At 36.4% G+C, this 16869-nt stretch overlaps 1 protein-coding gene across 6 annotated transcripts in view; it reads left to right on the top strand.

Moving 5' to 3' along the window:
- Positions 1–16869, top strand: part of LOC123536322 (uncharacterized) — a 58245-nt gene that overhangs the window by 3379 nt on the left and 37997 nt on the right. For 3 of the 6 annotated variants that reach the window (XM_053527986.1, XM_053527987.1, XM_053527985.1), the window contains exons 4-6: positions 225–335; positions 3612–3731; positions 4483–4611. In XM_053527986.1, the coding sequence (XP_053383961.1) occupies positions 225–335; positions 3612–3731; positions 4483–4611 (360 nt within the window). Of the gene's footprint in view, positions 1–224; positions 336–3611; positions 3732–4482; positions 4612–5537; positions 5577–15683; positions 16232–16869 lie in introns of those variants that run through there. The other 3 variants (XM_053527988.1, XM_053527989.1, XM_045319423.2) reach the window with 3 other exon arrangements.

Below are 16869 nucleotides of genomic sequence, written 5' to 3'. Positions count from 1 at the left end.
CTTAACCCTGCTAAATTTCTATAATGGATTTGTCCATCTTTCAGTTCGGACAGTACCATTAACTGTTAAAAAGGGTACTTACCAAAAATAATGACTGAATGTTGAACAGTGCAGATCATGATCAGACTACACTGGTCACAAAGGCAGACTCAATCGTATCCAGCATGATAAGGGTTAAATATGACACTGATGGAATAATTGTTTTTTTTTTTTTACTGTAACAGGTGTTTAGCCTACTGTGGCGGCTGATAAGTCATGACATCTGGTTTGTATGGGAGAGAGCTGAGTTCCTGCAAGTAGATGACCCAGACATTCTTACACAAGTTCACTTCACAGTATGTGTAATTTTCATTCGCAGTCTACAGCGAATGCAACATTTATCCCTCCAAATGTTCTTAAGTATGAAATTATAGTTTACTATAATAATAAAATTTATTGCTGTTATTTGAAAATTTCATGACATTTTTGACAGTTCGGTGTGAAAACTTCTGTTCTTGCACTTCAACGGTGGTACTTTGTTTCATCATCTGCAAAAAGCACCTGCGCTGATAAATCAGAAACTTGTTAATTGAGCCACACCATGAGAAAACCAGCATGATAGTGCATGTGTGACCAGCATGGATCCAGACCAGTCTGCGCATCCACTAATGATTGCTCTAATTGCAATAGGGTTTGAAAGCAAACAGTATAGATCCTGACCAGACCTGACAAAGTCTTTTGAGATAAAGCTTTGAAACTTTCAACACTTGTTTACCATCACCATGTCCAGTTGTAGGCAAGAGTACATAACTCTATCAAGGATATTGGCTGAATTATGGCCCCTTTTAACTTAGAAATCATGGTTAAGTTTTTCGTACAAGTTCACATTTTGTGTAAAGTGTTTGACATATGGCTTTGAAACTTTTATCGCTTGTTTATTATAACAGTCTCTATCTGTAGGCAAGAGTACATAACTCTGTCAGCTATTTTGACTGAATTATGGCCCTTTTTGGACTTGGAAATTGGTACAATTTGTGTACAAGTCTATGTTTTGTCAAAACTATTTGACCTGTGGCTTTGAAAGTTTGCACAATTGTTCATCATCATGATTTATATCTGTAGGCAAGAGTACATAACTCTGTCTACTATTTTGGCTGAATCATGGCCCTTTTTAGCTCATCTGATTTTTTGAAAAAAAATGATGAGTTATTGTCATCACTTGAGCGGTTGTCGGCGTTGGCGTCGGCGTCGGCGTTGCCTGGTTAAGTTTTATGTTTAGGTCAGCTTTTCTCCTAAACTATCAAAGCTATTGCTTTGAAACTTGGAATACTTGTTCACCATCATAAGCTGACCCTGTATAGCAAGAAACATAACTCCATCTTGCTTTTTGCAAGATTTATGGCCCCTTTTGTACTTAGAAAATATCAGATTTCTTGGTTAAGTTTTATGTTTAGGTCAACTTTTCTCCTAAACTATCAAAGCTATTGCTTTGAAACTTGGAATACTTGTTCACCATCATAAGCAGACCCTGTACATCAAGAAACATAACTCCATCTTGCTTTTTGCAAGATTTATTGCCCCTTTTGGACTTAGAAAATCAGTTTTCTTGGTTAAGTTTTATGTTTAGGTCAGCTTTTATCCTAAACTATCAAAGCTATTGCTTTAAAACTTGCAACACTTGTTCACCATCATAAGTTGACCCTGTATAGCAAGAAACATAACTCCGTCCTGCTTTTTGCAAGATTTATGGCCCCTTTTGGACTTAGAAAATATCAGATTTCTTGGTTAAGTTTTATGTTTAGGTCAACTTTTCTCTTAAACTATCAAAGCTATTGCTTTGAAACTTGCAACACTTGTTCACCATCATAAGCTGACCCTGTACAGCAAGCAACATAACTCCATCCTGCTTTTTGCAATAATTATTGCCCCTTTTGGACTTAGAAAATCATTTTCTTGGTTGAGTATTATGTTTAAGTCAACTTTTCTCATAAACTATCAAAGCTATTGCTTTAAAACTTGCAACAGTTTTTCACCATCATAAGTGGACACTGTACATCAAGAAACATAACTCTATCCTGCTTTTTGCAAGAATGATGGCCCTTTTTAGACTTAGAAAATCATGGGTAGGACAATATTTCTATTACACAAAAAAAATCAGATGAGCGTCAGCACCCGCAAGGCGGTGCTCTTGTTTGTCTTTGAAATCGGTTCAGTTTTCGTACAAGTCCATGTTCTGTCAAAACTATTTGACATGTGGCTTTGGAACTTTGAACACTTGTTTATCATCATGATTTCCATCTGTAGGCAAGAGTACATAACTTTGTGAACTATTTTGGCTGAATTATGGCCCTTTTAGGACTTGAAAATTGGTTTACTTTTCATACAAGTCAACATTTTGTCAAAGCTATTTGACCTGTGGCTTTGAAACTTAGAACACTTGTTTATCATCATGGTTTCCATTTGTAGGCAAGAGTACATAACTCTGTCAACTATTTTGGCTAAATCATGGCCATTTTTGGACTTTGAAATCAGTGAAGTTTTTCGTATCAGTCTATATTATGCCTAACCTGTTTGTCATATGGCTTTGAAACTTTGACCTTTTGTTTACCTTCATAGTCTACTTACCTAGAACAAGGACTTGAGCTCAGTTATGGCCTTTTTCTGGACAAAGAAATTAGTTAGGTTTCGCATACCATTTGATATTTTGTCTATCAACTGTTTATTATATGGCTTTGACACTTTGAACACTTGCTTACCAACATGGTCACACATTGCATTATAGTGCAAAACTTATCCAAATCTACAAATACAGGTACATTGTTTGTTTTATCTGTTCCTTTTCTTTTGTCTGAAAATATCGGGTAATATTTTGACCCTATACTTCAATCAATACTTCGAATAGTCGAGCGTGCTGTCAATAGACAGCTCTTGTGTTAATTTAAAATCAATTAAAAAAATACCAATGGTTCTGATAATTTGTTGCAGAAATATGTTGATCAATAATTTAGTTTTTTCTTGTCCTGAAAGTGACTTAAACTGACATATGACATTGAATAACAGTGAAGTAAAGCTGCCTTCTGATTGATCACTTTTAATAACGAAGTGGAACAGGAATATACTGGAAATTAATTGCGTAAATTTTGTGGTTTTGACTGAAAATTTTTTCATAGGGACATGACTTTGTAGATTTTAAAGCCTGCCTGCTTAGCTCAATAGGGAGAGCACAGATCTGTGGATTGTGGGGTAGTGAGTTTGATCCTTGGGTGAGGCAAATGTTTTTCCATGATAATTTGATAATAGACGTTGTGGCTGAAATCATTCGTCACCCATCTCTGATTCATGTGGGGAAGTTGGCAGTTAATTGCAAAGAACAGCTTTGTACTGGTACAGAATCCAGGAACACTGCTTAGGTTAACTACTCGCAGTTTCATAACTGTTGAAAAATGATGTTAAACCCCAAACTAACAAACAAATTGTGGACTATAAACTAATGCAGTAATAGGAATTCTGTTTGTTCATTTGCATTAATTTTCTTCAGTAAAATACATAGAATAATATTGTCATAAATTATATGAAAGAAATCCATTACAAATATATATAATTTCACAGTGTACATTTCTTTATTATGACAGTGGACACCAGAACCACCACCAAGAAAGAAGAAAGCAAAGAGCAAACAGAAGAAATCACTACTCTCAGGGTTTGGTGCCTCTATGACAGCGTCTGATGACAAACATGACAAACCAGAAGATGTAAGTTACATTTTTATTAGCTCGACTATTCGAAGAATAGGGGAGCTATTCTACTTGCCCCGGCGTCGGCGTTAGCATCACACAAATGTTAAAGTTTGCGTACCACCCCAAATATTTTCAAAGTCCATTGAGATGTTGCTTTCGTATTTTGCATACTTGTTTACCATCATGACCCCAGTCTGTAAAAAGGAGGAGGCAACTCTATCAAGCATTTTGACTGAATTATGGCCCCTTTTCGACTTAGAATATGCTTATTGTAATGTTAAAGTTTGCATACCACCCCAAATATTTTCAAAGTCCATTGAGATATTGCTTTCATATTTTGCATACTTGTTTACCATCATGACCCCAGTCTGTAAAAAGGAGGAGGCAACTCTATCAAGCATTTTGACTGAATTATGGCCCCTTTTCGACTTAGAATATGCTTATTGTAATGTTAAAGTTTTACTCATAGCTTATATTATACTATCAAGCACTGAGAATAGTCGAGCGCACTGTCAACTGACAGCTCTTGTTTAATTTATTCTTTGAGCCAAAAAATACATTTTCCTTAATTGTTTTTCTGTAAAAATATGGTAGATTTACAACACCAACGAATGCGTTCTAAAAATATCAATTTTATAAAGAAACATTCCTTTGCAAAAGGAATCATAACTGTTTTTGCTACATGATAATAGCCTACTCTGTTGCAAGTTAATAAAATTTTAGCACTCTTTTTCAGCTTTCATATTAATTCTATATAAATTTAAAGGATCAAAGTGATGATGACAATGATATTGGTGTCATGGAATTAGACATTCCCTTAGTTTCTCCTATGTCTAATGATGATGAAATTAGTGAATTAGATGATGATGATGATGATTCTAATTATTCATATGAGGTATTATACAGGTATATAAATGTGTCTGTATTTGTGCTTCGATTGTAAATAATTTATATTGTATGTGATTTGCATGCTTAACTAATGCTTTGTGAATTTTCAGAGATTGCAGTACTTTTCAAGTTATTACTGAATTTACTGAATTGCTGTGTTTTCATTATTCAGGCATGATCATTGAGGGACAATAAACCCTCTAGATTTCTTATATTCTAATTTTTGTGCAGATAGGAAATGATACATGTGCAGTTATTTTAGATTTGCTTTTTAAAAAAAATTTTGATGGAGGTAATACAAGAATTGAAGACTTGTTTGGAATTTTAACAGAAGTGATGCAATGATATCAGATTAAATTGTTTTGAATTTTGACAGATGTGGTACAAGAATTTTAGGTTTGTTTCACCATGGTCTCTAGTCGGATATACTTGGTGTAGTTATCTTGTGTATATACATACATGAACTTTGGAATCTTTCCCTTGCTCACCCAAATGGTTCACCAGTGGCAAGGATAAAGGAATGTATATACACACTCACACACAAAACTGATGGCCCATTGAAACTAATTTTCCCTTGAAGCTACCATCATATGATACTATCAGCTTTTCTCTGAATCTGTTTTATAAAGGGCATCAAGAGATATATAGAAAGCACCAAGTGTTACACAGAAAATTACTTTTCACTTCTGAATTTATTCATTAACCCTTAGCCTGCTGGCGGCAAATGATTCTGCCTTTGCGACCAGTGCAGACCAAGATCAGCCTGCACATCCGTGCAGTCTGATCATGGTCTGCACTGTTCGCTATTCAGTCATTAAATTTTCAGTGAACACCCCTTCGAATAATAAATGGTATTGCCCAAATTGAATGATGGACTGGTCCATTTTAGAAATTTAGCAGGGTAGAGGTTAAATCCAAATGTACTTGTTGTAGTTAAGGAGTAATCGAAGTTTCGATATATGGGATGACTGGGTAAGAATATTGCACACTAGCAACTGATGTTATGATTTGTATTGGTGTTGGAAGCACAATTGAAATCAGATTGATTCAACCTAAATTTACATTTTAAGCTGATATTTTCTGAACTGCTATTTAAGGTTCGCCTTTTATTCATTACACATAAAACCTCTTCCTGGATGCAAGACATAATGTGTTTTTAAATAAGTTTGTTGAAAACATTGTTTCCCTTGATGATTTGTGGAAGTACTTTCCTAGAAGTGGGTATAATCACAGACATTTGGGGTTCGGACCTCCACACACCCCATTCTCCTACGCCCCTGGTTAAGTTTAGCCAATATATTTTAGCATTTTACCATGTATTGAGCATAGGTGACGATCATAAAAAGCATTTTGTAACATTTCAGCGTGTTTTTAAAAAATGCATTTTTACCATCAATGCTCTCATTACTAGAAGATATGCAACTTCTCACGAACAATGGGAACACTTGCTTGCGCTGGACCCTCGCTTTGTGTAGTGCATGTCATAAACCGGGAACCAAAATTGTTACTCTTACGGCTATGTTAAACCAGATCATCACTTCTTTATGTAAACAAACCTCGTGTAACACGTGGTGAAGCGATAATCCGGTTATAATGCAGTCGAAGCGGTATCAATTTTCACCCCCTGGTACCGGCGCCCCCAAGTACAAGTGGCACTCACACATACAGCGCTCGATAAGCAATTTTGGAGGAGCGGTGGTGTAAGTATTTCTTATTGTATCTCCGGTAATTCAAAACTTTTTGTAAAATGAAAGATATCTGAGCCCTGGTGAATAATTGATGACTATGTTCCGTGAGTGTCACAACATTTCATCTTGAAATAAACAAAATACGGCGAGTTAAACGTGAACGTTTGACTCAAAAATGTCAAATGTAAAAAAAATCACGTAAAATACTCAGTAAATACTCCAGATGTATTCATTTTTGATACAGCTTCGTATAGTCATATCTTCCTACAATAACCAGTTCAAATTCCAAGACTTAATTTGTTATATTTAAAGAATGACTCGTGTTTAAAGAAGGTAAGTGGTTTCAAAACGGCACTCACATCACACAGGTGTGCATTTTTTTTTTGACGCTCACCAAGTACAGATAGAGAAAGGTCTTCAGAAATGTGGAGAAATCGTCAGCTCTAAGGCAACTGCAACGGAAAAGAGATGAATCGGTCTGCTATTAAATCGGAATGACTCGCATCGATTCCTGAGAGAGCCAAACAAGAACTCATTAATTGATAAATTCCTTGAATTAATAAGATATTAAAATATGAGCGTATTTTGTACCGAACAGACATTTTAACAAAATTCTTTGGTGGCTGATATATGCCATTCCGTCTTTCCGCTAATTTTAGGCGCCGATTTATAACGTAAATATCGACTTTTCGCTCAGCGCCCCACTAATTATCATGTTTTCAATCCACGCTCTCGCCCTTTCTTATTCCTAGTATTTTCTGTATGGAGAATCGCAGACAAAAAATTTAGATTTAATATGTAAATTGTCGGGGGGAGTCGAGCGAAAACTGGCTGATCAGCGGGCTCCGAGCAAGAAGTTGAGGTTTGAAAGGCATAACATTGGTGGACACCCGGGCACCCAGCCGCTTTACATCTTGAATCTCACTCAACGCCAGCACCCCCCTCACCCCCTTACCGTCCACTGATCCCACTGAGTCATATGAATGTTTTGAAGCACGTTTTTCATTTTTCAACGAAATCCTTGGACATATCAAAATTTAGCATTAATCAGTTTTCAAGAAGCTTTTTAATAAAAAATAATGTTAAAATATTGTCGCCGTATGTTTTAACATAGAAAGGTCGACTTCTACAGTCAGTTTTTTAACGATATAAAGATTTATGATCATACAGGCACCACACTGAGAGTAAACAACAACAAGGTCTACGTTTCTGAAGACTTTTCTCCAGCTGTACTTGTTGAGCGCCAAAAAAATTAACACCTGTGCGATGTGAGTGCCGTTTTGAAACCCCATACCATCTTTAAACACGAGTCATTCTTTAAATATAACAAATTAAGTCTTGGAATTTGAACTGGTTATTGTAGGAAGATATGGCTATACGATACTGTATCAAAAATGAATACATTTGGAGTATTTACCGAGTATTTTACGTGTTTTTTTGACATTTGACATTTTTGAGTCAAACGTTCACGTTTAACTCGCCGTATTTTGTTTATTTCAAGATGAAATGTTGTGACACTCACAGAACATAGTCACCAATTATTCATCAGGGCGCAGATATCTTTCATTTTAAGAAAAGTTTTGAATTACCGGAGATACAATAAGAAATACTTACACCACCGCTCCTCTAAAATCGCTTATCGAGCGCTGTATGTGTGAGTGCCACCTGTACTTGGGAGCGCCGGTACCAGGGTGTGATTTTGGTACCCGGTAATGATATGCGCAGTTCAAAGCAGGGATCTATTCGCAAGGAAGTGTTCCATAGAATTTAGATAGATTGATTTATATTATTTATTGATTTCTCGTCGGAATACAAACGACAGTTGTCGGGACCGGTGTCATTTAACAGAATGGTAACAAATCTGACGATTGATACCAGTGATTCATTGGTAGGGGTTCATTTAAACGTTTAACTGGCTATTGTTTCTCTAGTGTTCGTGAGAAGTTGCATATCTTCTAGTATTGAGAGCATTGATGGTAAAAATGCATTTTTTAAAAACACGCTGAAATGTTACAAAATGCTTTTTATGATCGTCACCTATGCTCAATACATGGTAAAATGCTAAAATATATTGGCTAAACTAAACCAGGGGCGTAGGAGAATGGGGTGTGTGGAGGTCCGAACCCCAAGTGTCTGTGGGTATAATCTGTAATTTGGATGATTTATGAAGTTTAATATACATTTATAAATATATGATATTTTATTACACCCTCATTGTACATGTAGGCTGTTGCACTATTAAGGTTGTTCAGCAAAACTGAAAGCAGTGTTTTTAGCTTACCTGTCACAAAGTGACAAGGTGAGCTTTTGTGATCGCGCAGCGGCCGTCGTCCTTGCGTCCGTCCGTCCGTGCGTAAACTTTTGCTTGTGACCACTCTAGAGGTCACATTTTTCAAGGGGTCTTTATGAAAATTGGTCAGAGTGTTCACCTTGATGATATCTAGGTCAGGTTCGAAACTGGGTCACGTGCAGTCAAAAACTAGGTCAGTAGGTCTAAAAATAGAAAAACCTTGTGACCTCTCTAGAGGCCATATATTTCACAAGATCTTCATGAAAATTGGTCAGAGTGTTCACGTTGATAATATCTAGGTCAAGTTTGAAACTGGGTCACGTGCCTTCAAAAACTAGGTCAGTAGGTCAAATAATAGAAAAACCTTGTGACCTCTTTAAAGGCCATATTTTTCATGGGATCTGTATGAAATTTGGTCTGAATATTTAACTTGATGATATCTAGGTCAGGTTTGAAACTGGGTCACGTGCGGTCAAAAACTAGGTCAGTAGGTCTAAAAATAGAAAAACCTTGTGACCTCTCTAGAGGCTATACTTGTGAATGGATCTTCATAAAAATTGGTCAGAATGTTCATCTTGATGATATCTAGGTCGAGTTTGAAAGTGGGTCACGTGCCGTCAAAAAGTAGGTCAGTAGGTCAAATAATGAAACAAGAGGACCATGATGGTCCTGAATCGCTCACCTGTCCCCACATGACCCAGTTTTAAACCGAGTATGATGTCGTTTTTTTCTATTATTTGATATTGTGACCTAGTTTTTGAGCTCATGTGACCCAGTGTTGAATCTGATCTAGATATCATCAAGATAAAAATTCTAACCAATTTTCATGAAGATCCACTGAAAAATATGGCTTCTAGAGAGGTCACAAGATTTTTTATTATTTGACCTACTGACCTAGTTACTGAAGGCACTTGACCCAGTTTCGAACAAAACCTAGATATCATCAAGGTGAACATTCTGACCAATTTTCATGAAGATCCATTCAAAAGTATGGCCTCTAGAGAGGTCACAAGGTTTTTCTATTTTTAGACCTACTGACCTAGTTTTTGACCGCAGTTGACCCAGTTTCAAACCTGACCTAGATATCATCAAGATGAACATTCAGACCAATTTCCATATAGTTCCCATGAAAAATATGGCCTCTAGAGAGGTCACAAGGCTTTTTAGTTATTTGACCTACTGACCTAGTTATTAAAAACACGTGACCAAGTTTCGAACAAGACCTAGATATCATCAAGGTGAACATTCTGACTTATTTTCATGAAGATCCGTTGAAAAGTATGGCCTCTAGAGAGGTCACAAGGTTTTTCTATTTTTAGACCTACTGACCTAGTTTTTGACCGCAGTTGAACAAGTTTCGAACTTGACCTAGATATCATCAAGATAAAAATTCTGACCAATTTTCATACAGATCCCATGAAAAATATGGCCTCTAGAAAGGTCACAAGGTTTTTTTGTTATTTGACCTACTGACCTAGTTATTGAAGGCACGTGACCCAGTTTCAAAACTGACCTAGATATCATCAAGGTGAACATTCTGACCAATTTTCATGAAGATCCATTCACAAGTATGGCCTCTAGAGAGGTCACAAGGTTTTTTTATTATTTGACCTACTGACCTTCTTTTTGATGGCATTTGACCCAGTTTCGAACTTGACCTAGATATCATCAAGATGAACATTCTGACCAACTTTCATACAGATTCCATGAAAAATATGGCCTCTAGAGAGGTCACAATGTTTTTTATTATTTGACCTACTGACCTAGTTTTTGATGGCACGTGACCCAGTTTCGAACTTGACCTAGATATCATCAAGATGAACATTCTGAATAACTTTCATGAAGATCCCATGAAAAATATGGCCTCTAGAGGGTCACAAGGTTTTTTTATTATTTGACCTACTGACCTACTTTTTGTCCGCAGTTGACCCAGTTTCGAACTTGACCTAGATATCATCAAGATGAACATTCTGACCAACTTTCATACAGATCCCATGAAAAATATGGCCTCTAGAGAGGTCACAAGGTTTTTTTATTATTTGACCTACTGACCTAGTTTTTGATCGCAGTTGACCCAGTTTCGAACTTGACCTAGATATCATCAAGATAAACATTCTGACCAACTTTCATACAGATCCCATGAAAAATATGGCCTCTAGAGAGGTCACAAGGTTTTTTTATTATTTGACCTACTGACCTAGTTTTTGATCGCAGTTGACCCAGTTTCGAACTTGACCTAGATATCATCAAGATAAACATTCTGACCAACTTTCATAAAGATCCCATGAAAAATGTGACCTCTAGAGTGGTCACAAGCAAAAGTTTACGCACGCACGGACGCACGCACGCACGCACGGACGACGGACGACGGACGCTGCGTGATCACAAAAGCTCACATTGTCACTTTGTGACATGTGAGCTAAAAACCTTGTAACCTCTCTAGAGGCCATATTTTTCATGGGAACTGTATGAAAGTTGGTCTGAATGTTTATCTTGATGATATATAGGTCAAGTTTGAAACTGGGTCAACTGCAATCAAAAACTAGGTCAGTAGGTCTTAAAATAAAAAAACCTTGTGACCTCTCTAGAGGCCATTTCCCTTGAATGGATCTTCATGAAAATTGCTCAGAATGTTCATCTTGATGATATCTAGGTCAAGTTTGAAACTGGGTTACGTGCTGTCAAAAACTAGGTCAGTAGGTCAAATAATAAAAAAACCTTGTGACCTCTTTAGAGGCCATACTTTTCATGGGATCTGTATGAAAGTTGGTCTGAATGTTCATCTTGATAATATCTAGGTCAAGTTTGAAACTGGGTCAGCTGTGGTTAAAAACTAGGTCAGTAGGTCTAAAATTAGAAAAATCTTTTGACCTCTCTATAGGCCATATTTTTCAACGGATCTTCATGAAGATTGGTCTGAATGTTCACCTTGATGATATCTAGGTCAGTTTCGAAACTGGGTCACGTGCGGTCAAAAACTAGGCCAGTAGGTATAAAAATAGAAAAACCTTGTGACCTCTCTAGAGGCCATATTTTTCATGAGATCTTCATGAAAATTAGTGAGAATGTTCACCTTGATGATATCTAGGTCAAGTTCAAAACAGGGTCACGTACCTTCGAAAACTAGGTCAATAGGTCAAATAATAGGAAAACCTTGTGACCTCTCTAGAGGCCATATTTTTCAATGGATCTTCATGAAAATTGGTCAGAATTTTTATCTTGATGATATCTAGGTCAAGTTCAAAACTGGGTCACATGAGCTCAAAAACTAGGTCACTATGTCAAATAATAGAAAAAACGACGTCATACTCAAAACTGGGTCGTGGGAAGAGGTGAGTGATTCAGGACCATCATGGTCCTCTTGTTATTGGTTTTGGAGGAATGGGGGCAGGGCCCATCTGAGGGAAAAATCACAGGTGTAAAATCAAAGTATTTTGAATAAATATGTAACACTTCAGAAGGGTATGACTTACAGGCACACATTGTCACAAGTTTTAAATGATAGGACAAAGAGTTTTGGTTGGCATTATGTGAAAAACATGTTTGAGGGAAAAGTTTGTCAAAATGGAAAACACTTTTTGGAGAGGGAATTTATAATAAGGGTTGAATTTTGACCCCAAAAACACAGAAATGTCATACCCTGAAATCCCGAAAATAAGCCGCGGCTTATTTTATATTTTCGTAAGGAATTGGTGGCTTATTTTCGAGACCGGCTTATTTTTGAGTCCGGCGAACTTTCGAGTACATATATCCGGTAACGATTTAAAAACCGGCGTATTTTCGAGTGCCATTTTTTTATACCGGTATTTGATTTTTAGTAAAAACATCGATGTCGGTAAATACTTATACTTCTGACATAATTACCCATAGAAAAAGTTTTGTCTGGCCTAACAAACAAAACACACCTATGTTTCGATCGCCAAACCGTGAACGGGTATGAATAACTTGCATAATACGTGACAAACACCGCATTGTGATATCAATTTAACAGTTTTATAGGCTTTCTTATATAGTGGTATAATTACAGGTACAATGGTGTTTTACAAGTTGTAAATAATGGAAACGCCAAAACAAAATGGTAGAAGCTATACGAGGGAATTTAAACTGAAAGTTGTGTCTCATTACAAAACGTTGTCAGCTGGAAATATTAAAGATAAAGTAATAGACACAGCCCGACATTTTAACATAGAAGAAACCAATGTTAAACGTTGGCTGAAAGCTCAGGCGGACATTAAAATTTCGCCAAAAGGTTCTAAAAGTACCGTTTCGGGACGGAGAGCTTTATTTCCTGACATGGAATCTCAGTTTCATCACGAATTTCTTAAAATTAGACAAGGACTGAAAACAAAAGCTTGGTGGTTCAAATCCCGTGGAAAGGAACTTTGATACAAAAAGGTGAACAGCTTATTTTTGAGTACGGCTTATTTATGAGCCCTTTTTGCCTGTAGTGAAATGGTGGCTTATTTTCGAGACCGGCTTATTATCGAAACCGGCGTATTTTCAGGATTTCAGGGTAGTTTAATATCCTTTATTAGGATAACCTAGAATAGAACATCAGGAAACATTGTTATAGAAAAACGTCATCCTTTGTAAATATCAGTACCAACATTTTTGTCTTATTTCATAATTTTCTCTTTTTTTGTTATTAATGACATTTTTAGACTAAACGGGGAACTCAGTTGTGCTGGAACTTTGGTGCAGCAGACAAGAAAACTTTTCAACCGTCACAGGCAACTGAAAAGGAGAAAACTTACCTGAAAGATTATAAGAAGCAGTCAATATCATTGTCTTCTAGTGAACCTGATACTACAGAAAAGCTTTCTGAAAAAATATCTGATATTCCTGAACCAGGAAAGAATGATTTTTTCAATAAAACTGATATTTCTCATGAGTCTGCAGATGAATATACCAAAAATCATTATCAAGAGAAATTAGACATAAGGTTAGAAGAGCTGGATTATGTAGTGGAAACTGAAATAGAAACAAGAATTTCAGGTGAAGGAATTAGTAAAGATACAGATGCTGATGAAGACACTGATTTATCTGTTCCAGCAGGAAAACCGCAAGTTAGCATATACATGATTCCATTAAATGATGCTGATGATTCTGATGAAGTTTCTACCACATTTTCTGGGCGGTTGTCACCATGGCCTGTAGAAGAGGAGCTAGATACTGCTCACTCTGACATAGAAACCGACACAATAAATGCTAGGAAAGGAAATAAACTTTCTATAATCAGGGATGACAAGAGACCATTTTTAAGTGAGTTTAAAAATGAAAACAAAAAGCCCTTACAGAAGAAAAAGGCCTGCTGCGTACTCTTGCTGTGTACATACAGCGTATATGATGCGTACATGATGTGTACTGAAATCAATAGTACGCAGGATATACACCGCACATACACCGATAGTACGTTTGTAGTACACTTTTGACATGCAAATGAGCTCTGCCGCGTACTACTTGCTGCGTACATGCTGTGGACTACATAGTACACGGGATGTACGCTGGAGGAATTTAGTATGCGAGGAATAGTACGCAGCATGTACGCGGCACATACACTTTTCACATGCAAATGAGCCTGCGGTGTACTACCCCTGCGGCGTACATGCTGTGTACTCCTGCGGCGTACATGCTGTGTACTCCTGCGGCGTACATGCTGTGTACTCCTGGCCCGAGTCCTGCGGCGTACATGCTGTGTACTCCTGCTGCATACATGCTGTGTACTCTTGTGGCGAAACTGCTGTGATAATGTAAATTCCTTACCCCACCAACTTTCGTATGCAAATGCTGATCATTTGGACAGAAAAAAAACAGAAAAAAGATAAGTGACATGCATCAATAAGTATTTACCCTTACCAATATAATGTAGATTGATGTTATCAAATAAATTAGTATGCTTTTCTCCATCCACTTTTCAATGAAATAAATCAATTTTTGTAGCATGTAATTTGGTAAACATTTGAAGAAAATGGCGTAACTGCATCAAGGGGAAACAACTTTAATGCAACTAAATATAAGTGTTATGATTTATTATAGACGATGTGTGCGTAGTATGTATTTATTTTGATTAAAATCCATCTGAGAACAATCTAAGACTGGAATTATATAAGCATTTATACACTTTTACGTCTGTAAAAAGTAGCGCACCAAAAATTTTGGATTGATTTTTTCCAATGGGGCAAGCGCAATTAGCCAAAAACGTTCTGAAAATATACGAGCGGCAAATCCGATGAACAACTTTTTAATTTGGTGAGGCCTTAATGAGTTAACATAATGAGCATTAAAGCCTTTATAAAACATGATAGAGTGGTGTTTTGCTTAAGAGTATTCAAATAACAGTGAGAGCTATTAATTCTTCTCATTCAGGCGCTGTTGAGGCATTATCTTGGTAATTATTTCATGTATTACAAAATGTAATGCAACGAAGTTCAAATAAGGCTTTTCAATTATCCAAGTTAGAAAGCTCCAGGATTAATTCAAAATGAAAAAGAATATATTTTTACACTGCATGCAAGGTGCAGCTCAGAAATCAATAAGATGTAAGCTTCACAAATGAACATTGCAAATAGTTTGGCGAATTTTTATTGTTCAGAATACCGGTAATCTGAGCTATTCTATGCTATTAAGATAAAAGTTACTCGGAAATCAAGTTCTTGCTTCCAAAAAAAAAAAAATGTACAAATCTTTCCTGCATGAAGTCCCTCCTGCGTATATGAAGTTTACTTCAGACTTTAACTTATAAAAAAAAAACTAAGTATAAATGCCAAAAGAAATTGTACAAGTCTTTCCCGCGTATATGAAGTGTACTGCACAAATTTCAAAGTATCTGCTGTGTACATGCAGTGTACTATTTTCTCGTACAAGTCCCTCCTGCGTACATGCAGTGTACTCCTTAAATTTTCAGAGTCTGTGCGGCGTACTTGAAGTGTACTAGTGACCTCCTGCGTACATGCTGTGTACTTGTCGAAATAGTACACGGCATGTACGCGGCATGCGGTGTATGTAAAATGTACTCCTCTAGCGTACTACTGTGTTCGCGGCATATACACAGCAAATACACAGCATGTACGCCACAGAGGCTTGCTTCTGTAAGGGAGAAAACAATATTTGATAAAACAGAAGTTATGGAAAACTACGTTTCAGCAGCTAATAATACTGATACCTTTGGCAATGACTTTATAGATGATGAAGGTTTAAAAATGGAAGTTCTAAAACAGAGTTTAGATGAGTGTTTTAAGCTGACTAAGAAAAGTAGAGAGGACATTTCACACTATGACATCGGCCATAGTCATATTGAGGGAACAAGGACATTTTCTAGGAACAGTGATAAATCATCAGTGAAGGGTAGTAATTTATCTTCAAAAAATGGAAGTAATTTGTCTTCAAGTAGGGGAAGTAATGTGTCCTCAAGAAGGGGAAGTAATGTGTCATCTATAAGGGGAAGTAATGTGTCCTCTAGAAGGGGAAGTAATGTATCCTCTACAAGGGGAAGTAATGTTTCCTCTAGGAGGGGAAGTATCTCTTCCACATCTAGTGAAAAGAAGACAGAAGAATCACATGGACAATCAGGAAGAAAAAGTGTAAGATTTGAAGACGATATTGCAGCTCTTGGAAATTCAAGACAGCCGTCACCAACCTGGTTTAAAACAGTAAATCATGTTGAACCTGTATGATATTAATGTAGACTTAATAAATAAATAAAGAAATAAACCTAATGTTGTTCAAAGAGAGTTTTGGAATTCAGATTAATTTTAGAAAAGAAATTTTACATAAAATTCTTTTTTTTCTGAGGTAGGATTCGGATTTTAATTCATTACCTTTAAGGTCTGGTCCATTCTCTTTGTGCAACATTGGATTTCATCTAGACAGTAATTGTGTAGCTGTTGGCTGACTTTGGTTATGGTTAAAAACAGTTTGTATAAATATTATAGCTTTTTGTTAGTTCTTTTGATTTACTTTTAAGTTTTTCATCTATGTCAGGTTCAGCTCATAACTTAGGTATATAGAAATGAATTTTGTACTGAAATCATTAGAAAAGAACTGAAATATTAAACTAGCAATAACTGAACCAGTTCAGTTAGAAATATGGTAAAAATCATATGTGAAGTAGTCCCGTAGTTTCATTTCTGTTTTAAATATGTTTTTAGTATCATTCAATTTTTTTTTATCAATGACCACTTTTTTTGCTCTCCATTATGGTGGATATACACTAGTTTGACTATTTTTGTCAAACTGGATCTTGTTAGCTCATCTGATTTTTTGAAAAAAAATGATGAGTTATTGTCAT

This window comes from Mercenaria mercenaria, chromosome 17, assembly GCF_021730395.1.
Source record: "Mercenaria mercenaria strain notata chromosome 17, MADL_Memer_1, whole genome shotgun sequence".
Lineage (NCBI taxonomy): Eukaryota > Metazoa > Mollusca > Bivalvia > Venerida > Veneridae > Mercenaria > Mercenaria mercenaria.
Note: the sequence above shows the minus strand (reverse complement) of the source record. Positions and strands in the feature narration are given on the sequence as shown.